The 23,312-nt window shown below is 48.5% G+C and overlaps 1 protein-coding gene across 2 annotated transcripts in view; it reads right to left on the bottom strand.

Annotated features, from left to right (window-relative positions):
* The window catches only part of LIMD1 (LIM domain containing 1), a 34,752-nt gene extending 22,703 nt beyond the window's left edge, over window positions 1-12,049 (bottom strand). The window contains exons 1-3 of one of the 2 annotated variants that reach the window (XM_074900700.1): window positions 11,504-12,049; window positions 10,759-11,419; window positions 143-244 (exon numbers count right to left, since the gene is read on the bottom strand). In XM_074900700.1, the coding sequence (XP_074756801.1) occupies window positions 143-244; window positions 10,759-11,419; window positions 11,504-11,926 (1,186 nt within the window). In that variant the 5' untranslated portion in view covers window positions 11,927-12,049. Of the gene's footprint in view, window positions 1-142; window positions 245-10,758 lie in introns of both variants that reach the window. The other variant, XM_074900699.1, reaches the window with a different exon arrangement.
* Window positions 12,050-23,312: the final 11,263 nt, after the last annotated feature.

Genomic DNA, 23,312 nt, shown 5'->3' with positions numbered 1-23,312 from the left:
ATACAGCTGTGGCAGACTCCAGCTGTGAGATAATTCAATAACCACCTCTTTTTTTCCCCCCCTTTACACCAGAAAAATGTTAAGCCCAAAGAGTTTTCCCCAGGGCCCTGCACTGGCGGCAGGCCAGGCACAGGGTACTCACTGCAGGCTCCGCAGGTGAAGCAGCCGTCATGGTAGAGGTTGCCCATGGCCTGGCAAGCCTGGTTTGCTCCATACACCCCCTTGCTGCACTTCACACAGGTCCCTGGAAGAGAGAGAGGGAGAGAGGTCAGAAGTGGGACCCAGCAGGGTGGCTGGGGTCACCGGCTGGGTGACCACTCCTGTAATTCTGCATGGTGGCTCAGCAGCTTAGGACCAGGTGGTCCACTGAAGCCAGAAGATGTAAGTGACATCAGCATCACTCGCCCTGAGAGATTACAGTGTGTTAACAGGGTCACGATGGTCATCAAACCTCCACAGCAAAAGCCTTTTGCAAAGAAGTAAACTGCACAAGAACAACCCTATCTGACTACAGCAATATCTCCTTCTCTCATCCTTCCCCACAACCTTTATATACATTTAAAACCACTTAAGGACCCTCCCAAAAGCCTGGGTGGTAGTAAATGGTGTTCAGGGCCATTCACAGACCAATAGTTTCTGCTACTTACTGCATAAAATAAGCTTGTTGGTTGCAACTGATGTGAGGGGCTAACTGAAGATGTGTGTTTTCCTTTAAATCTTCATTGCTTGCAGACCCCAATCACATCTACTTAAGGCCCTAAGGATTTCCCACTGAAACAGAGCAGGACTACCTGACACCTACCTCTCTTCCCTCTGTCAGCCATGTCTCAACAGAGACCCAACGTAGGTGCTACCTACAGACCACACATCCTGCCCAGATGTTCCTCTCACTTCTTGGAGGACAAGGCAAGAAAGAAGTCAGGTTTAAGGAGAGGACACCTGCTGGTGGCAGCAGTGGAGGGGGGCTGACTCTCAGGTGGCCTGTGGGGCAAAGGAGAGAAAGGGGAGGCACACACAGTGAACTTCTGGCTATAAGCCATCCCAAGTACAAGTCCAAGCTCCTCTCACACCCAGGCTTTCCTGCCATCACCATCATCTAAAGACCAGGGTCAGCTCTGGAGCTCCAGAGGAGGGAGAAGACGATCACACTTGGCTGTTCAGCTCAGTCTCTTGCCAGTACAGCCAAGTACGTTTCCACCCGCAGCCCAATGTGGGGCTCCAACCCAAAATCTGAGCCGGGCAGAGAGCACAGGGTGAGGATTTCTACCTCACAAGGAAGCCTCTGGGACCCTCCAGGCACAGACCTGCGTGACAGGGGCTGGGAATAGCAGCAACGGGGCAGATACACAGTGGTGGTGGTGGGGAGGGACTGCAGGGAGACTTCAGCACAGCAGGTTCATAAAGGGTGTTGCGTGTTCATCTAGGGACTCTCAAATCTCACCACATTTCGATGTAAACCTATTTTGGTAACAGAAGAAGAAGTGAAAACTGAGTTTCACACCCTTGACAGCATCCACTAGCAGGACCTGCTCCCTTCACCTTGCAGTGAGAAACGCAGCAAAGCCACCCAAAACCACTATTAGTGGCTGAGGAGGGAAAGTCATTGTCCAAGGAAAATGACACATCAGGCCAGTTGGCTTCAGGCATTACCCTGTGATTGTGACAGATCAGTTTTAAAGCAGCATCACCCTTTAACTACGTCTAAATGAGCAACGTTAATCCATGTTTAAGCAAATAATAAACACGGATTTACCCAAAAGGGGCAATGTGAAGGACAAACATAAGATGTGCTTATGTCTCTGGTCTGTGATGACCTTGCAGATGTGACTTCACCTCCAGGTCTCTCCTTTCACAACTTCTCAGTCCCATCCACCTCAGCTCTTAACCTCCCTGGGGCAGGCACTGTTGGTCATGTCTTGCTCCTACTGGCCCAAGAAGAGGGACAGCATCATCTTACTGGAGATCCTTAGTCATGCTGTGGTTAACAAAACTTCACTTCTTTCAGGGCACCGCAAGCTCCAGAGTAATTAGAAAAATCTGGTGAAAGTTAGGAAGAAACCCAACATACTTACGACAGTGCTGAAAAGTAACTCCCAACTGCAGCAGCACCACGTTGGCACTCCCAGGGTGGTTAACAATTTCTTCCTGCAGCCAATAGCTGCAGCTGTCAGTTTTCGCACTACAGGGATAAAAACGCTCAGGAGCCCTTTGCATGTGGTTGCTGAAAAGCAGATCCTTCTTTTTCCCAGAGCAGACCTAGCTCTCAGTGCTGCAGCTGCCTGTGTGCATTCAGCCAGCACGTTGAAAGCCATCCTAGCACTGCTCCAAGCAACACTGCACTCAGAGCCAGAGTCCAAACTGACACAAACCTGGAGAGAAGGCTGCAGAGAATAATTAGTTACTCTGTTTTGTCCAAATCCGACCTGAACTGAAATGCTAGCTTGGCTGCAGGCCCACCCCAGCACGCAGATTGGCACCAAGTTAGCAAAACTTACTGGCTCTTTTTGAACCAAGCAGATTTATCTCACTTATTGAAAGAAACATTTTAAGAAAGCAAAAGATAAATCACACAAGCCTCAGAAAAAAAAAACAAAAAAACCCACAAACCAACCCCCCCCCCCAAACAAAAAAAAAAGCAAACCAGAAAAGACAAGACAAAGATAAGAAAATCTGGCTTTTCAAATGGATGTGTTCTCCCAGAAATTCACACATTCAGCGGCAACATGAGGTGCCGTGCAATCGTCTGACACAAGAGCTAACAGCTACATCACAAAATTTACTCTCAACTACAGCAATGCAGAGCAGAAAGTTTTCAGAAAACCTGCTGATTTTGCTGCTTGAAACCTTATTTCCACGACATTCACCAGGGTTTCCACAAAACCACTGTATTTATTGCACTGCAAGTGCTGCATTTTCCTCTTCTCTGTGCCAATGAGCAGCTGATCCAGAAAAAAATCACCAGCTTGCTCTGATTTCCTCCTTTCCAGAAAGCAGCCGGGTGATACTGAATATGGATGAGCAGCAAAGAAGAAGCAGGAGGCAGAAGGCACAGCAGCTGAGCGCAGGCACAGCACACAGTAAAGGTGCTGGCAGGCACCTAAAGCCACTATAAAATACCCTAATGCAAATCCCATGGAGGGCAAAAATTGCCCCTGCTGTCTCTTGTCCATCCCATCTAGGCTTCAGAGCGTAGGCACTGCCCCTGTGGTTTCCTCGATGGGACAGATGATAGTCCAGCCAGATGCTGCAGGAGCTGCCCGGGCTCCTACATCCATACCCAAACCTTCCTCTATCACCCACCCCTTGACTGCTCCCCCCATCCTTCCTCCTTGCTTTCAGTACATGCTCCATTTCATACCCAGATTAATTCTTGTATCCACTTCTTTAAATATTTAGGCCCTTAAAACATGGAAAATAAAGTCACAGAATGAAAGGGCTTTTAAAATAAATTGACAACATTGTCTGTAAAAAGTATAATGTGCTAAATTACCCAACTACATAATAGCCAGCCATGCTATAAATATTTATAGATGTCCTGTGGCAAGGCTGGCAATTGGAAAATGGCATTATGACAAATCTGTGCATAGCTTATGCTTGTATCTGCTAAATCTTACCTGTAAGCCAATTAAATCTCACTAGCAATTGGAATTACTCTAGAAACAAGTCTTTGCTTCTTCCAAATACAATATTGTGAAGTATTTTAAGCAACGTACTTGAGTTCACTCCATCTCTGGACTTCATTTCTGACTCTCAGCACACCTGGCCTGAAAGAGGAAAAAATGTGGTTTTCATTGATCTTTTCCTTTCCACTTTTTTTCTTCTGCTGTTTGCTCCCTGCTGCCTTAATGATCCTGTTCTTTTGGCTTAGGCTACGCAAGGAAAAAGCAATACCTGTTGCTGGCAGCAGCCACTCACTGAGCTTGGCAACATGTGTGTGAAGCCAGTGTGACGGAAGGCAGCACAACACAAGCCACATCCAACCTCATCCCGCCGTGAAACGGGCTCTGTGCCCTGCTCCACGCCAGCTCTGATCACAATTTCCCGAAACAGTGCTGAGCGTGCTTTCTGCTAGCCAGGGTGTAGAGTTAAAATGTCAGCATCATCAGTCCAGCCCCACATGCCACTGACACTAGTCAGCAGCTCTGGGTAACCTGCTTGCCATAGAGCAGCTTTTAGCAAAAAATGTTGTCCTCAGCTCAAAGCAGAATGATCCTGAGTAGCCACAGACCAGCAAGATGCCTGATTTCTGCACTGGGTTACTTTGCTGCACGTAACAAGTGCTTATGCAAGCGCTGATCTGAGCTGATAGCTCCTCCAAAATTACAGCTTTTAACCTCAGACAATGTTATTAAGGTGAAATTAAAGGTTTCTCTCTAGCCACCAGGATTGACAAGCCCGAAGCACCACACATGCGCAGCACCGGTAAATTCACGCTCGAGTACACCGACAGAAGGGTAGCCAGATTTGGAAAGGGAAAGGATGGAAATTGCTGATTTCGGCTCAATTTCTGCTGGCAGGGCAGCCAGGCCCCGCACAACAAAGAGATCTCTGTTCCCTTTCGCATCATGTGGCAAGCAACTGCCCGCACTGCAGCTGAGTGCCTGAACAAAGGGACCTTTGGGGCAGAGCTGGGACCAAAAACATGCCCTGTAAGCCACTTCCCGGCGCTCACCATACTCCATCTCGGCACTGCAAACCAGAAGGAGGGCTGCCGTCAGGAACAGCCTCAGACCACGAGGTCAGACAGGTCCCATGCAGACCTCAAGGGCTGTCAGAAATTAAAATGAACTCGGTGCTCAGTCTGAAATGTCAGTCCCACCCTCAAAGTTCAACAAGTGTATTTCCATTTACTGTCAGACTCAAAGTGTTTAGAGACTTTCTTTTCCTCTTAAGTGTTGCTATTTCACACTCACCAGAAGGAGCTGCTTGCTAAAAATTCAATGCAAACCATGCTGAACAGCAGCATTTTCTGGGACTGATTGGTATGATTTATTTCCACATGCCAGACATCATCTATCTACAACTCAAGAACAGAGTTTTGTTTTTTTTCCAGCAGCATCCCCCTTCTCAGCAACATCCAAGGACAGCCAAACCCTCCTACACGTTCCTGTTAGGTTTGCTAAGGTTGTCACAATTTTGGAGGGCCAAATGTGATGGTGTGCTGCTTCAGTGGTGAGATTTCCTTGCCATGTCAATCCGGTCCCAGGTAAAAGGAATGAAGTGGCACGATGGTTCTTGTGGTATGTGTCTGTGTACGTAGCTAATCCAGAAACAGCACCTGTAAGGGTAAATCTGTCCTGCCCCTTCCACTTACCCCATGCAAGCCACATTTCCATGATCACCTTGACTCTTCTCCATCACACATAACTTTTTTGCACGCACACACCCCCTTACAGGAGGCTGGATTTATGCTGAAGAACCAGCAGTTGCATTTGAAAGAAACCCGCAGAGCCTCTGTATGTAAAATACCTCTGGTATCATCTTTCCCATCCGCTCAGACACACACGTGGCTAATCCAGAAGTAAACCCCAATACTTCTTGGCAGAAGCTGTACCTTCACAAAGGTTCCCCCTCATCAGAGCACACACCAGCTTCCCTCTTAACTTGTCCCCCTTTCCCACTCTGACGGGGAGGACCTTCATGAAGGTACAACTTCTGCATTTCCAACCCACCCGTTTGTTTCAGGAGAACCAAGCCCTCCACTTGCACACACATTTTTCAAAGACTGTCTGCTGAGAAAAGACCTCACCCTGTCATACCCAATGTGATGGTCAGTTCTTCAGGTTTTATTTCAGACCTTCTCCAGAACCTGATGCCACTTCCCCGTGGCTGACCTTAACCAAGTCATTTCTACGTCAAACTCTAAACTAGACACACTGTGTGCCTCACTATGTTGTTATCCACTACTGTGCAATCGCTCTTGCTGGAGAGCTGATTTCAAGGATATCTGGAGGCCCATATGAGATCAAGTACCTGGAAACCCTGGCAATTTGGTCCCGTCCACCACTGGGTGACTGGGTTCTCACTCAATGGTAGCAAAGGTGTACAGGTACTCCCTGCCCAAAGAACCACAGAGTTGGTAAATGCAATTTTTGTGTACCTTTTTGTATGCCATGTTCTTGACCCCCATCTTTGCTGTAGACAGTCATGTATACACTGGCAGTGAAGTGTAACAATGCCATCAAGCTCACATCAGTGACAGTTTAAGTACATCATAGTGATGTCAGAGATTATGTTAACTCCAGTGCCACGTGAATGAGGGTCCTTATTCCCTTCAGTCCCCACTGCCACAGTATCCTGTCTGAAAGACCTATCGCTCCTCTGCCTCAACTCCTTCCTCTTCTTCCCTTTTGGTAGATTTTTCCTTAGCTTGCAAACCCAGCTGAGCTCCCAAGAGGAAGGGAGGAGAAGCGCATACTGCTGTAATCTTGAGGAGCCATATCCCAGGCAACTACTTATTTGCTTGATTCCTTGCAATGAGATAAACTTTGAAATCTGCACACACCCACTAGTCCATGTGCCATGATCCTTCCAGCTTTCCTTCTTCCACCAGGACACGTCTCACCCTGCCTCCCCCTCCTCTCTCCTGCAGGCAGGCATCTCCTTCCAGCTGTGGTGTTCTCCCAGGAGCAGGCAGCAAGGGTTGCCTCCGCTCATTCCCAGTGGAAATGTTATCAACACCCATGTACCATACACACCTTAGAAGAACTTTCATTTTAATCAGAAATTCTCCACTCAGCAGCCCTGAAGTTACCATCATTGCTGCCGAAGCATCCTGGAGCACCATCATCAGTGGGGCTCGGTAAAGTCCGCAGGCATGTACAGCCTTAAAAGTTAAACAAATTGTGGTTTCAGCAGTGGTAAAACACTAACTTCACTATGCACAAGACTCTGAAAGAGCGCTGCTGGCCTTCAAGTTGATCATACCCATTCAAAGGTGCTGGGGTTCCAGGTCTCTGCAGGGTTCAGAGATTTACCTACTGAGATCTCCTCTGCCTGACTGCTGGGAAGCATCCCAGTGTTTCACTGCAAAACAAGACGCCTGAGGCTCTCCTAAAATATATGGAGCTTATCATCAGCTCTGCTCTAAATAATAAGGAAGTCAGAACTCAACACCTAACAAATATAACTAGAAAACAATTTATAAGAAATGCTTTAAAAAAGCTCTTGGTAAAGGTGTAGATAGTCTTCATCAGATGGAGTTTTCCATCTAGCTATATTAAATAAGCACTGGTGAAAACATGTGCTACACATGACACCTCTAAAAGCACCCATCTGTGCCTGCAGACCAAGGAACTGTGTAGTACCACAGGCTCTGCTAAAATAAATGGTAAAACCTCCCTGCAGACTCCACAGCCCCTCAGCCAGGCCTCACCCCTACCAAGTCCCTTCCAGGCAGTGCAGGCAGATGGTCAGTTTGATTGTGCACCTGCCCAGCTCCCACCTAAAAACTCATCCGGCACCAGTCCTCAGGATGGTGCTGCCTCACCTAACTCAAAACATCTGTGTTACACTGGGGGGTGCTAGCAGAGGAGTTGCAACTCCCCCATTCACTCCAATTTAATTAATCTTCCCTTCAGCAAGTGGAGATGAAGGCTGCTGCATCCAAAGGAACACCATGGAAAATCAGTGGGATTCAGGCACCTCACTCCTGGATGTTCCCTGGAAATGGTACACCAAAAATCTGAATACAACTTAAACTGCCTTCCAGCAACACCTCCCGGGGACATGGGGCCCCTTCTCTGCTGCATGCAAACCAGCCTCTCCAGGGAGCAATTTCAGGATTTCCCTCCCCAGGCTTAAGACCTGGGTGATACCTGAGACTCCCTATGTCCTATTTGACAGCCCACATAAATCAAGTCAGCACTTCAAAAGCACTCTTGGAAGAACCCAAATTCCTCCAGGGACACATGTAGCCCATGCTGCTCACACATAGGCCACAATTAAAAAAAAAAAAAAAAAAGAAAATTCTTGGCTTTGGCTTCGTTTGCTTCTTTCTTTTCACTTATTATACATACCCTGAGCAGACAAAAGTATTTTGTACAGCAAGCTGGTGCTGACAGATAACCAGATTGACTGTTAGTCCTCAGCAGAGCATCCTACCTATGTTATACCTAGTCTGTAGCTTATCCTTTCCTAGGCTTTCATTTACAAATACTCATTTTCATATAGTGAAGGAATAAGCGGGCTCCTTTACTGTGACTAGAATTAATTGTTCATGATAAATATCTGGTCTAAACTGAGACAGACCAAAGGACTATATGTTAACAAGACAGACAAATCCATCTTAAAAAAAAAATCCTCTTGTTACAAAAGCAGCATCCAAAACTAGGAGAGCTGAAGGCATTTCAGATAAAATAAATTGGTCATATGCACACCAGTCCTGGTTTCATTTCCTGGCTCTGATGTACTGCAAAGCTGCTACATTAGACTTCCCTTCACTGGGGGAAAGCCTGCAACAAACTAAACTGTTGATCCTTCTTATCACTGTTGCAGTAGTATTTATTTTCCATTCTGAAGTGTGCTAGCTTGAAGGTAGGGCATATCAGAAGACCAGCTGGGTGCTGCATTCCTCCAAAGGAAGTAAGTGTGACAAAAAAGAAAATAAAAGTGAGAAAGAAAGGGGGAGGAGGCCCAGTACTTGGTACTTGCCCCTTCCTGCTCCTTGGTCCTCCACAGGGGAGATCTGCTGAGTCTTCCCCAATAGAGTTGAGGTTCCACAAAACTTTTCTTCTTTCTCTGCCATGACTGCATCATTTTGTTTTTCTCTCTCTCTCTCCTGTTTCCAGAATTTCTCAGAGACTACACCCAGGTGTAAGACCTCCTGCCAGTAGGATGTCAAAAGACTGCACCAAGGATCTCCCCATCTCTTCTCCCTCACCAGGACTCTCCATGCTGCCAGAATTACTCCTGCTTCACTACAAATTTCCCCACATGATTAAAGCCTCCCCCTGATGCTACCTCCTGTTTTGTGACAAAAATGTAAAAATCTAACCACTGACTCGGTGCCTCTGCTTTCTCACCCCATCTCCATGCACATTTTGGATGAGGTATGATCCAGCTGGTTTACTTGCACCGTGAAGAGGAGACACACGCAGCAGGGTCTGTTGAAGAGGCCCTTGATACCTCTCCAGGGGAGCTGAATGCCACCTCCCGCAAAATATATTCCCATTTTTGAGCACTGTCTCCCAGGAGACTGTTATCCCAATCCCTTCTCCATTATCAGCTCCTTGTCACGGCGTCCAGCCAGCCCCCCCCCCCCCCCCCCCCCCCCCCCAAGAGGCAAGACTCCCTGAGCTCATTCAAACCACGGGCTACCCGCACGGGATGCAAAGTGCCCAAACATGTTTTCAGGCCAAAACGCTCCAAGTACAGCAACTCGACACATCACTTCTCTGCGACAGAATAAAAATGCATCTGCCCTGCCGCAAGGCTGAATCCAGTCTCAGATACTAAGATAAACAATCCCAGCACAGCCCTCTGTGGGCAAGTACCACCGCCTTATGCCAAGAAACACATTTTGTTATGCAATTCGCAACGGAGCACTCGGTGGTTCCTCCAGCTATGTCCCCGAAGCTCGGCGTTGAAGCCCATGGCTGCTCCTGTGCGTGCAGACCACCGCTAAACCACCCACCGACCCCACCGGACAGGAGCCCGTGCAACGGCACCTGTGCAGCCTGCGATGCAAACCCCTCCTCAGCACCAGGCTGAAGAGTTTAATCTGTCCCTGCTTCTACTTCTGTGACCGTGGGTCTAAAACAGTGAGGCAAATCCACACACTAGACCTGCTCCTGTCGTTCATTAAATTAGCCGCGGAATTCTCAGCCTTCCCAGCAGCTTCGGGTTTTCTTCCCCCAGAAGCTGAACTATCTTATCTGCTATTCATTTGCAAAGTGGCCCGGCAGGGAAAGGAAATGCTCAATTTGCCCCTGACCTTCTGCCATCCTGGGATAGTAAATCGGTTCAATCCAGCAGGACATTTAATATTCTCATTGGGAGATCCTCACTTGTAAGCTGTCCCTTTTCACTGCCAAGTGCCAGCAGTAACCTTTGGTGGTCTGGACTACTCGCAGACCCGAGATTTAGGGAGGTACATGCCTATCGCCTGTTCTTCCGCTGTCTTCAGGATGCACTGATCCCTTCACAGCTGATGGGGACAGCACCTGGGGGTAGGGGGAAATCCTAGCAAGTCTGGAAAACCACCACCCTTCCCATCCCCAAGCAACTCCTCCTCAAGAGACCCCGCAAGGACGCCCGGCTGTGGCCACCTCCGTGGGGTGTACCACCAAGCCTCCCCCGAGCTCTGTACCCTTCTCCGTGCCTGTGGCGTACGGAGGCGCGACTCCTCCGCAGGCTGGACGGCTGCTGCCTTCCCACCCACACGTGGCCAGGCAGTGTACTTTTAAGACGTGGAGAACCAGGAGTACTGTCAAGCAAAGTTAAGTGCCTCCCTGTCAGCAACGAAGGGCACTTCAAATGATGCTGCTCCGGCTTCTTCTCAGCACTGTCCTTCCCAAAACTGCTAAATTACCTTCGCTTTAAAATTTAAGAGGTAGGATTAAGGAAAAAAAGTGTCACAGGAGGAAGAGCTTCCAGCCCCTGTGATAAGTAAAAGTTAAATTACAAACCCCACCCCGAGCAGATGATAAAGCATAATGAAGCAGGCGAATGGGCAAGCACAACCCTGCAGGTGTGAACCCTGCAGTGACACTTCGCAACAAACCCTTTTCACACCGACTGGCCGACTGCCTCCCTTACCGAAGTAATCGGCCTTCGGCCGAGCATCCATCTCCTGCTCCAGGCGCTGGGTCAGTGCCTCCAGCTTCAGCTCGGCCGCCGACGGCCCTTGCTCTGGCTGCGGAAGGAGGGTCTGGCAGGGCAGCTTCACCTTCGCCGTGCCGGAGCCCTCCTGGTGACCAGCATCCAGCCGTGGGCCACTCACGCCCTCGGGGAAAAGCGGCTGTGGAGCATCTGGAGCCATGAGCCCGCGCGAGGCCAGGCGTGAGGAGCCCGGCTCGGGGCTTGCGCTGCTGCCGTTGGGCCGGTGGTTTTGACCGTGGGCCACGTAGTGCCCGCTTGGGCTGGGGTAGGCAGCGGTGTGCTGGCAGTCCACGCTCGGGGCAGCGGGTGCGGAGCCGGGGGGAAAGGACAGCAGGACGCCCTGGTACCACAGCTGGCTGCTGTCCCCGCCGGTCCTGGGACCACAGGGCTCTGCAGGGCCTGAAAACCCCCGGGCCGGCTGCACCGAGGGGGTCGAGAAGGAAGAGGACCTCGGCTGCGGCAGGGCACCTGGTGCCCCCTCCTCCATCCCCACCGGGGGTGCCGGGGGGGTCCGAGCATGCGAGAACGAGGAGGACCTCTGCCCAGCTGGCGTGGGGTCACGGCCCCCACCGCCCCGCCTGCCCTCGCTGCCGTTCTCCTGCCCACCGTGGCAGGGCTGGGGGTCACCGGGGCTCCCGGCCTGCTGCTCCCCACGCACAACACCGGGCCGTGAGCCTCCCGCTCTGGGGATCCTGTCGGTCTCCGCTTCCCAGCTCCGGCGCCCAGCCTGGCTCCCCGAGGCCTCGGCACGGGCCCCGCTCTCGCCGAAGCCTCGCTCCCCTCCATCGTATGGCCTCACACGCGGCCCCTCAGCAGCCGAGGCTGGGGGCGGCTTGGCACCCCGTGCCGCCGTCGGGCTGGGCCGGGGGGCGTTGAAGGCAGCCCCTCCGTTGAGGGCTGCCATCAGCATCTCCTCCTGCTGCTGCTGCTGCTGGAGATGGATCTTGGCCATTTTGGTGGCGAAGACCCGCCTGGTCTCCTCAAACTCGGGGTTGTTACCGGCAGCTTTGTCCACCCGAAAGAGCCCGTCTTTGGAGGCCTCGTACATGTTGAGGTCTTCGATGAACTTGCTGGCTTCCAGACCGAGATCGTCGTACTTATCCATCCCGTCCGGCTTCAGCGGGCTGACCCCCGCCTTCCTCCTCTTTTCTCCTCCTTCCCGCCGGGATCAGGCCACTGCCAGCCGCGGCGGCCGCTCCGTCCCGCCGCGCCGTCTCACTCCCGCCGCGCCCGTCCCCGGCGGGGGCGGGCCTGAAAGGGGGGAGGGCGTGGCCAGGGGGCGGGGGCGGGGGCGTACGCCCCCGCCCCCGCCCCCTGGCCACGCCCTCCCCCTTTCAGGCCCGCCCCCGCCGCCGCGCGGCCGTTTGGGCGCGCGGGCGCTGGCACAGACGTCACGTGCGGGTCCCCAGACGTACCGCGCGCCGGGTGACGCTTGGGGAAGGGGCGCGGTGATTAGAAAGGACCCGGATGAAGCTCGGGGGGGGGGGGGGGGGAGGCGTTTTCGCGCCTTTTCTCACCACCCTTCCCCTTAGCCCGAAGGGGCGGGCCCTCGTGAAAAAAAAAAAAAAAGCTAAAAAAAAAAAAAAAAGTAAAAAGTCGCGGCCTCCCGTCGTGAAAAAGCAGCCCCTGGGAAACCGCGAGGAAGGACCTCGTTCTGTAGTGACAATTGGTCTTAACGGTAGGAAACTGTATGAATCTTCTTTGAGTGATTTGACCCTGGATGCTTGGCTGAGGGAGCTCAGCTCGTTGCAGTCACAGCCCCCACCCTGAAAAATAAAGGGTATTCCTGTGTGCCCAACATAACACCACCAGCACCACAGCCCCTCCGACACCTTTGTGAGCCTCCCCCCCCCCCCATTATCTAGCATCATAGACAGGTAACTGCAGCAAGACCAACCCCAGGGTCATTTATACAAAGAAAGAAGCAGATGAGTGATGACCTCATAAAATTACAGCTGCTTTGGAAAACAGTGGCACGTGTGTGTTACACAGCAATCGGTCAAATTGTGTTGTACCTGAACGCTTGAAAAATATAAGAACTGTGTATAAAACCACATTTGGGCTAGAAGAACTGTGTATAAAACCACATTTGGCGTATAAGAACTGTGTATAAAACCACATTTGCCCCCATGTGAACAGGCAACCTCATGCACGTGAGTGAAGACCTACTCCTATGACTCTACACTTTGTGTCCCAGTCTCTCTCCTCCATTGGCGCCAGCCAGTTGTGAAATTTCTGTGGCAAAACCCAGCCGGGGGTGCCCAGAGGTCAGGGGGCTGCAACGGGATCTCTGATGAGCTTGAGGGAGAGGATGGTTTGTAGGGAGCCATGGTGCCTCTGAGTAAATCGACTGGTGCAGTTGATCCTTTGGGCTCAGGCACATGTCCTGTATTCTCATGACTTGTTTTAATTCTCCCCCAGGCTCGAGGAGGTAGGGCCACGTGTTAAGGAACGTGGAAATTTGCTGCCTTTAATAATCACAGATTGGTCTGTGACCAAAGCATGTCAGAAACCAAACAAATCCCCTCCCCTCTTTAATCAGTTCCTTTATGAAAGCACTGCTGAGTAACAGAGGGCAGATCTAAAATAGCCTCACTCTTCCAGCGAGTTTTGGTCAGATATACTTAACAATTGTGGTACTGTGAGCCCCTGGAAAGGTGCCTGTCTTCTTTCAAAGCAACCTCCAAATTAGTTCGGATCTCCAAAGAGGCTCCAGGAAGGGCCAAGAGGCTCATCACTGCAGTAACAGCCTTAGGCTTGAGCTTGAGCTGATAAGCTGATAAACTTCATATTTGCAAAAGTTAGCCCAGCCATAGCACAGGGTTAGTTTAGGGGTTTGATGGTTTCTAGGGAAGGCAGGCAGGTGGGAGTCCCAGTGTCAGGCAAAGTGAAGCAGTAGAGCTCCCCCAGCCCCCAGAAGCTGTGAAGGGGGACCCCAGCACGTGCTGCCACTAATCATGGGCTGCTGAGATTTTAAGGGATTGATAGTCCTGGAGCTTTGACACTGTATCAGGAAAATGTCCCATCTATCAGGCAATCTCATCTATCAAACCTTTCCAATCATTCCTCTGCCATGGGGGCGAGGGAAGGAGGGGTGTCACAGCTTCCTCAGGCTGAGCCCCACAAGGACTGTTTCACTTTGGGAGAAGCTGGGTGCCTGGGGGCTAAACCCCACTTTTCACAAGCCCCAACAGTTCAGGAGGGTTTAGCTTGCGTCTGATGTCCATCGTGCAAAGCACATCAAGCCCCTGCCTGTGCCAGAGCCCTTTTGGCTGGAGTGGAAAGGACTTGCCTCCCATTCTGTGGCTGGGGGAGGCCACGGTGTGGCCCCCAGCAGCTGCTTTGTACCAGACGTAGGCTCAAACCACGAGTTACCAAGAGCAAGAGTGACTACCTCTTTCGAGGGACTTGTCCAAAACTGTTGAGTCCAAGGTTAAGCTCAGCTGGGGTAGTGAAAGTCAAAACTGAATTTCAATGTCTAAAGAGCGTCCTGGAGAAGGGCTAGTGCAAAACTGGTTTTGGGCATGTCCTGGGCCAATGAGGACAACCACAGGAGGCGGCTGAGGCATTGGATGTCTCCTCCCCGCCAGCTTCAGGTGCTTTCGGAGACCAGGTTAGCTGAGATGCTAAGCTTTCAGTATGACTGCTTTTATTTAAGATTGGGAGAGTCCAAAGTTAAAATTATATGCAAAAAAGTTTGTGCTGAACAACGGATTGCTTGAGTCCATAGTCCATATTCCTATGGCCCGAGAGGATGACAGAAAGGAAACAAAGCAGCAGGTAGATAAGGATGGGAGCGTAAACTCACCACTGCTTCACTCGCAGGAGAAACCTGCAATGTTAGTGGACAAAGCGATCACAAAGGAAATTACACATAGCTCTCACACCTTCTTCCCTCTTCCTCACCAAAGGATGTAAAGTTAATCAAGCGAAGGCATGCTCCTATCCAGCATATCAGAGCCACTGTCTGTTAAGGTTTTTTTCATCAAACAGACTGTGATGAGATTCTTCAAACCTCTAGGAAACCAAAACCCTTTGGCAGAACACAAGCATTTGGAAATAGATGTCTCTATTTTCAGCTTTCAACAAACAAACCAAGGAAGAATCTGTAACTTCCCTCAGATCATATTTTTTTTTCTGACTTTCTTTTTTAAGGGTCACATATACATTTTCTGCCATTACTTTTTATCTAACATCTGTAAGTAATTTTACAGTTGGACCTGCAGGAGCTCACCACCTTGGGGCGGGGGGGAAGCAGCCTTCTTGCCAAATGGCCTCTCTGGATGCTGCTGACCTTCACCAGCTATGTAAAGTACATTTCCTTCCTATGCCAAAGGATCAAATCAGCTGTCTGCAGAACAATGCTTGCGCGGACGACATGGAAGAGGCTGCCGAAGCCCTTCGGATAGGGAACCGTCACGCTGGGCTTGGCCTCCTTCCAGGCTCCGCACGCATGAGCAGACACTTTGATGGCAAGCGCCTTCGAAGGGGAATTGCAGCCAAGCAATTCAGAGGCATTTTGGTGTTTAATTCACAACGCTTTCACTGAATGTTAGGCAGCAAAATGCCTTTGAAGTTTCGTGCTTGGTTTTGTTCTTTCTGTGAGACCTGGGTTAGGAGTATTCCCAAGCGAGCAGATGATTAACTTGAACTTTCTACTAGACTGGAGATGTAATACTACACTGACTTGCAGACCCTTCTGCTGCGATTAGATATGGTCCCACATTTTTATAGTTCCTGTGAGTTTTACAGCCCATGCCTATTAAGAAATTAAGGGGTCCGCGATTGCTGTTGTAGCACAGGACCAAAATCTATGTGCCAACTGGAACTGACTTATTCTAAACCCCATGTCTGGAAGGAAAAAAAAAATTGCTCATTTAATCTGTTTTTGTTCCTGTGGGCAAAGCTTACATGCTGCATTTACTCATGCAAAATAATGCTGACAGCTTGTAACCCAGCCCTGCTCCACGTGGCAATTGCAGCTGCCTGTGGGGCGGAGGGAGGCAGCAATTTGGGGAAAAGCAGCCCTGAGCGGTGTTCACCGATTTTGGCCCCATGTCGGTGGGAGTGCCGGGCACATCACCACAGCCTCGTGCCGGGGTGGCACAGCCCTCTGGGGCCGGCGAGGTGCCACAACTGCTGGCAGGCTGAAGCAAATCACGGCCTGCCCGGGCAAACAGGGAAGGCGTGAATGAGAGCAGGGAGGGGATCATCTGTCTTTATTTCTTGCTGCCACATTTGGCTCTTGGCTCACATTGCAGGAAGATGGAGAAAATGTGGAAAAATCCACCCCCCCCTACCCCCTCGCCGATCATTTTTCTGTCTGGGAGAAAACACCCTCAGATTCTGAAGCACGACAATAGTGCCGAGCTGTATATTTTATGGAAAAAGATGATTAGGAGGAGTCTGGGTGACAATTTACAGCTAGATCTCTCTCCAAAAGCAACTATCTTATGCTACCTATTTGCAACCAAACTAGCACAAGGCACCAGTGGCTGGCAGCACACCAGCTCCTTTCTGGACATTTCCAGGTCTAATCCCTGCTGCCCTTGTGCCTCCCTGGGGCTGCAGCTGTCCCAGGCAGGTCGTTTCCCTCAGGGCCTGGACTACTCACGCCACTCTGCAGTGCCTGAGATCCATGCTCTGGTGTGTTTTAGCAGGAAAGCAATAAAGGCTTCAGTGCTAGAATATAAACAGAGTGAACAATTTATAAGGCAGAAGTATTTCCAGGATGGAGCCTGGCTTGGTTCTGGCAGGAGCAAACGCATCTCTTGGCTCTCAAGGCCGTGCAGCAGCACCCCCCAGCCCTCGACTGTGAATGGCATGGGGAAATGATGAACATTCCACTCCCTACAGTTTTCTAAAGAGTTTTTCAATAAACGTGCAATGCACGAGCTGGCTGCTGTATACCACGAGGATGATGCACAGGGCTGCAGGGGAAATAAGAGGGTGGTGGAGGGAGAGACAGAGTGAGTGAGCCCTGCAGGCGACAAAGCTGGGCTCAAGCCGGGGCCCGGCTGATGAAAGGGACACTGTGGAGGTGGAGAGGCCAGACCTCAGCCTCTGCCTTCCAAAAGGTTTGCAGGAAGGCGCAGGGCAGGGTTGGGAGATGTTGTTCCTCCCCACCGCTGCCCCAGGGGCCTCTGCATTCCTCCGGGAGGCCTGGCCTGCCCTGCCTGCTGCCCGCCTGCCGACACAATTAACCCCCAAGATGCAGGGGCGGCTGGGGATGGCGGGCAGGCCAGTGCCTCCCCTGCAGCCCGACTGCCCACCGTCCAGCTTGAGTTTGGGCATCACCTGCCCCCAGGGTCAGGGCAGAGATGGGTCCACAGTTGGATGTTTTGTTTCTGTTGCTGTACAACTGTCCATTACCGGGCATGATCTCTGCAGGGAGTTAGACTAAGAGTCATTTAATTAACTCTAATGGAACATAAGGGCCAGGGCAGCACTGGGACAGCTTTCCAAAGAGCCTTTGTGGAGTGGTACGGATGCTTCACAGAAAGGCTTTCTAAATACCTGCACCTGCAGTGTCAGTTCAGTGGGGATGCTGCGGGCCCTGCTCACAGGTGGGTAAACTGGGGCGGGGAAGGGTTACCTGGCAGGGTACACCTTGGAGAGGTGAGAGGAGCCATGGGGAGTCACTGAGATCCCAAACAGGAGCCTGGGAAGCAGGAGAGAGAGAGAAAAGGCTGCAAATCCCTGAGCTGCAGCGGTTTCATCTCCCTGAGGAAAGCCGGAGCTGGGTGCCAAGTGCTTGGACTAGAGAACATCCTTTGCCTTCCTCTTCAGTTTCTGCAGGTGCCATGGGTGGCGGCAGAGACCCCGGGATGCTTCGCCATCACTCCATGGGGCCAAACACTTGCTTTAAGTGGCTGCAGAGTTGCACCAAAATAACAGAGGCATTTTTGTTGGTTTGCCTACCCTTGCTCAAAAGAATATAGAATAATTTGTTTTCTCTGTTTTCTACTAAAAAGAGCCTTTTATCAGGACAAGAACTTGCCTGGAGAATTTTCCAGCTCCGTTTCCCTGCCTCTTTATCAGTGCATTAACACAAACAGCACTGTGACCTGTTTAACCAACATACGTGGCCTTTAGTAATCGTGGGCTAGAAGCACTGTGCAGGTCAGACGACATCCTGCCATCAATCACCCACCTCACATGGCTTGGTGGACTTCGAATGGACTTGCCAGATGCAGTCAGTGCATCCATGCCGTTCCTCCGTGCATGTCCTAGGAGAAGCTCTCTGACTAACAGATGTTTTTAAATGCTCTTTCACATGGGAAAATTGGGAAGTATATATTTTTATTGCACCCTTGCTATTTCATCCAGCCATGTGGATCTCCAGGGATGGAGACGTACTTAAGAAAAATATTCATTTCTAAAAGCTTCTACAATTTTTTCACAATACTTTTTTGGCTTAGCCAGCTTGGCAACACACATTTGTATTTCTGTTTTGCAGCAATTAGTAAGATTTGCTAATTACACTGCTGCGTATTTAAAGACAATTAATTTCCCTTTGCAGCAGAAAACAATTTCCTGTTATGCCAGTTTTCTTAATCTTCATTAGAAATAAACCCAGGCTGCCACTGCCGGTAATACATCACGCTCCTTTATTAAATTGCTCTCTTTTTTGTCCCGATTATGCATCCTGTGTTTATTATTCCCGATCAGTGCATTGGATCATCTACAGCTGTTATAACTATATGTATTTTGCTTCACATATTGTTGGCACCAAGCACAGTTATTGGAGAGCAACACCTCCTTGCTCAGCAGCTTGTGCATCTCTTCTGGCAGAGGGAGGTATACTAGGAGAACCTTGGACCTTTGATGCTCAGTTTTGGCATGTGTAAAAAACTACTGGTAGATAAGGAAGTTCAGAGCCTTAGATGCAAGTGTGGGCCTTCTCCTTGCAGCCAGCCCAGAGAGAGTGCTTGTATCTATGAGAGGAAGCACAAAGGCACGCCATTTCCATTCATGTAAATGTTACATGTTCTGCTTAGAGTTATACTGAAGAAGACCAGGCTCTTCAAATAAAAGAACTTCTTATGCCCCAGATGTCCCAGGCTGAGTGTCACAAATTCAAGAAGAAAGAATGAGAATATTAAACTCATTATACTTAGGCTTTTCCCATTTACATGTTCATTTACTGAGCGAGCAATTTGGCAGCCTAAAATGGAGAGCAAATTGATGTGGCACAGGCAGATGAGCATACAAGGTAATGTTCTGGGTGTTCAATATTGGGGGGGTATTTTTGATGAGATTCTTGTCATCAAAATCTCTCAGAGGTTTGGGCCATGTTCACCCGACAACAAATACGAGCATCCGCTTGACCTTGACTGAGTTTCTAGTCTCTCATGGCCAATGTAAAAGCTGGCAGATAGAACAAAAGCCATCAAGACCTCTCTGCCATGTCACTACATCCAAGCAAAAATATTCTCGTTCAGAGACACTAACATCTTATAAAACCAGGAAAACCTGTTCAAACTCTCTGACTGCACATAAATCTAGAGCTAACTTTGTGTGGAAGATGATGTTGCTTTGCAACAATTCAGGGCTAAAACCAGACCTGAATGTACCCATCCCAAGGCTTACTTGAATGAGAGAAGTGCCGTGAGACACAAAGATTGTGTGTGACTCAGGGCTCTCTGGGACAGATGGGGTTAAGTGAATTGCAAAATGCTTTGTGGTACCAGAAAGACACTTTATTCAGGAAAGGGGAAAAAAAATCCCACCTTTCCTCCCCATGTCAGGCAAGATCTCTTTTATCATCTGGGCTGCAGATGAGAGCTCTGATCCTGTCCCCTCCTGTGCAGAGATCATGCTCCAGTTCAGCTCTCCTGCTATGTCAGGGACATGTTAAAAACTGCCTCTGATCAGCTTCAGGCTTCTTCTTTGAGACATAAACCCCACTGCCATAAAAAAACTCAAACCACAGCTGTACTTCCAGCAACATTTTCTAAAGTCAAAAGCAAACATTACCTGGACTGATAGAAGTTAGTGGACTTAATAAGTATATTCACCACTTGGGTTCAGGGGATAGACCTGGCTTCACATTCAACACTTCTCTTACAGCACAGCCCTGTGATACAAAATCAGCTCAGAACATAATAGGGGGTGACTGAAGAAACAGAGAAGCAGAAAAAGCATCGAGCAAAACCAGTGTTATGTACTCTTCCAAGTCAGTAAATATATGTAAGTAAAGCCAATCCCCTCTCTGTGAACTGTAATAAGTATTGCAAAACTAGAAAAATACCCCAGTGATTTCTCCCCCTGTCCTCATTTATAGCCAGACTTTTAGAAAAATGTTATATACTGCAAACCTCTCTAGGAACAACCAGCAAAGTGCTAATTAACACTCTTTCTAGTTCATGCTGATTGTGAAAAGTTTAGAGAAGAGGAATAGCTTTCTGTGAGGCTTTAAACGGAAGGAGAGACAAAGAAGAGAGACTGTATGACCTGCATTATCTGTGGAATTTCTCCCTACAAAAGAAACAAGCAGGCTTTTACAAAGTCAGATCAGAAAAAGCCATCATTAACCACGTCAGTTCTCTGAGGCATTACTTTAATCTGGTAAGCCAACAAGAGAGCACACAGATTTTATTTTGCACCAAATTTCCATGTTTGGATTCTGATGAAGGACATGGAAAAATACATGCTTGTTCAGCAATGCCCTTGTGTAGGTGGTTTTTTGAAGGACAGGTGGAACGACAATCTGGATAGAGAACTGCCTTAGCTAATGACTTAAGCTGTAACATTGTTCGCGTCCACATCATTGCAATCACTGGAGATGACTATGAAACACCCATGCCTACTAACACATTTTTCTATATGGTGGTGTCTTCCAGCACGCTTCAGTGCCCCCATCACCTCAGCATGAGATCCTTTCTCATTAAATCAATGGCACTGGAAAAGTACTTAGTGACATTTCAGGACTTTGCCATGCCAATTTTTCCAGAATCGATGTTTGGAAATTCAGTTGCATGAACAATTTTAGGGTAGGAAGTGTGCCAATTTCTTTTTTCACTTTTATGTTACTTAAGATAGAAATTTGATACAGACTGGATCAGTGCTGTGACCACTCTTCTATCACCTTGAGAGACAGGATGCAGAAAATGCCCCTGCTGTGTTGTGGATTCCTTTCTTAGAGTAGTTTGTCCTGGGTTTATCCCACTGGGTGTAGCAAATCTCCCTCATCTTCTTTGGCTCATCACTTCACAGATTAAGGACAGTGGCACCATATACATTTTAATGTGTGATGAACCTGGTGCAATTTGATTGATCAGCCGTCAGCGCCCTTCCTTCACAGTTCTCAATGATCACCTCACAGATTTAAAACTTCCATACTATTTTGCTAATGAACTCTTCAAGTGCACACAATCTGTGGTAACATTTTATACCACCTTCAGCATAAAGATGCGTCTGTACTGTGACACAAGTAACAACTGTTAAATAAAGAGAGGCATCTGCAATAAATGATTTTAAAAAGACTTGGTAACAGGCTACAGCCTGTATAGGAGTAGCAGGTCCATCTAGGCACAGACCAAAGTCACAATTGCCATAAGACAAATGACTATCATGCTTCAGAGCAGGTCAGCCTTCTAAGAAATGTCAGCAGCTGTCAAGACAACTGCATAGCTCCACAGTTGGCACCTATGCCATCTTTCAAACATACACTTACCGAGGCATTAGACTCTGTCAGACTTTCTGCACTCTCTCTCTCACTCACTTTTTCACCACTGCTTTTGTATCCTCTAGACCACAATGAATTTCAACTTACTGTAAACACACTGACATGACTTCTGACCGTACACTTTTTGTGCAATTGCTGTTCACTATCTTTACTTTTTTTGTCTGTAGGAGTCCATTCCTTATTTTGATTTTTGCCTGAATCACCAAGTGACATCTACAATTCACTTCCTCTGGCAAGAGCAAATACCCGCCAGTGCTAACAGCAATAAACACTGTGGGCTGCTGCTCAGCCCTGGAGTGACTGCAGCTTTTGTTTAAAGGCACCGTTGGGCTGCTGGGCTTACAACATCTTTCTTCATGCTTGTAAATTTTAGAAGTTTTTATTTACATGAAACATGTCACCTTTCCCCCAAAGAAAAACTCTGTTAAAATGGTTTCACAGGGTGTGTTAAACTTTTATACAGAAAAAAAAGCAGGACTGTGCCATGCTACAGATCTTACTTTAAAAGATCTCTTTCACAGTCCTTTTAGGGGCTTCTGAACAGCAGTTTTATGCATTTATAACAACATATATGTCAGGCAGACACTGGAATTCAAATTATTTTAACTGTAACTAAAGGCCTGTGTTTGAATGTCTGAATGCATTCCTTTGTGGCTGAGATTTTTGGAGTCTTAAAACTGCAAAGAACATATCTCTTCATTATAAATATTCAATTTCTTAGTCATTCTTGTGTCAAAGGACTGCTGGAGAGAAAATCTGCACGAGTGTGGTCCAGGAGGAAGCAGAAATCAGAAGAGTTTTGTTGCAGAAGTAGAGACGTGTGGAACCCAATCTGCTTGCTGAGCCTGGCATCTGTTATGTAGCTATACATTTGGAACTGAAAATGCATAATACCAAAGTGAATATTGGTATTGCTTAGCTTGTACGCACACTGCAATGTGATCTGTCTTGATCCTAGCTGCTTAGGATCTATTGGACTTATTTATTGTTATGTGGAGATTTTTGTTGGTTTCTGGATGACTCCTAGGTGGGAGGGTTAATACAGACCTCTGTATTTGCCTAGCTGGTTGTTACTGCCGACTTCTTAACTGTCAGAATGGCTCATAAATGGCTGGTTTATCGGACTACTTAGTTTAATGGCCGTTAAAGAAAAGACATTCTTACACAATGAACCCTGTCATTGTTTCTTTGGAAACACTTATTCAAGCATTTGCTAAATAGAATAAACATTTCCATGTGGATGTAACAGCAAGGCAGGGTACAAATAAAATGGTTGAAATGAGGCATGAGACTGGCTTTGTGTTTTATGAAAGTCTGATTGATTTTTATAAATACGACAGCTATTTCCACTTAATGAAGCCCTCAGAAAAAAAAAGAATTTCGATTCAAGTTTTACGATCTAGGCACTACAAGACCTAGGAGTAGAAGCAAGAAGCACACCGTCTTCCCCACTGCTGCATTTCTAGCAGCTGAATCATCCCTTTCTTGAATCCTTCAAAAGTCTCCGAGATGGCTCATGTGTAGGAAGTAACTTCCATTCTGTTCTGTGGAGAAATAACCACCAGCACTTTGCTGAAATTGAACGTCTCATGTATGAACCAACAGAAATAATGCCAGCAAGGATGGAGGAACCTGGTTAAGGCAGGGCTTGGCTAAATAATCTTACCTTTTTCTTGGCTTGGCTCTGAAAGGTATGTGAAATGTATCAAACCACCCCATTCTGGCTATCTGCTGTGCCCAAGGCCACTGGCCAGTGCTAAAGAAATCCTTTTTAAAATTAACACTCTGTAATAACATTTTA

This window comes from Athene noctua, chromosome 2, assembly GCF_965140245.1.
Source record: "Athene noctua chromosome 2, bAthNoc1.hap1.1, whole genome shotgun sequence".
Taxonomy (NCBI): domain Eukaryota; kingdom Metazoa; phylum Chordata; class Aves; order Strigiformes; family Strigidae; genus Athene; species Athene noctua.
This window is presented reverse-complemented; position numbering and strand designations above follow the sequence as displayed.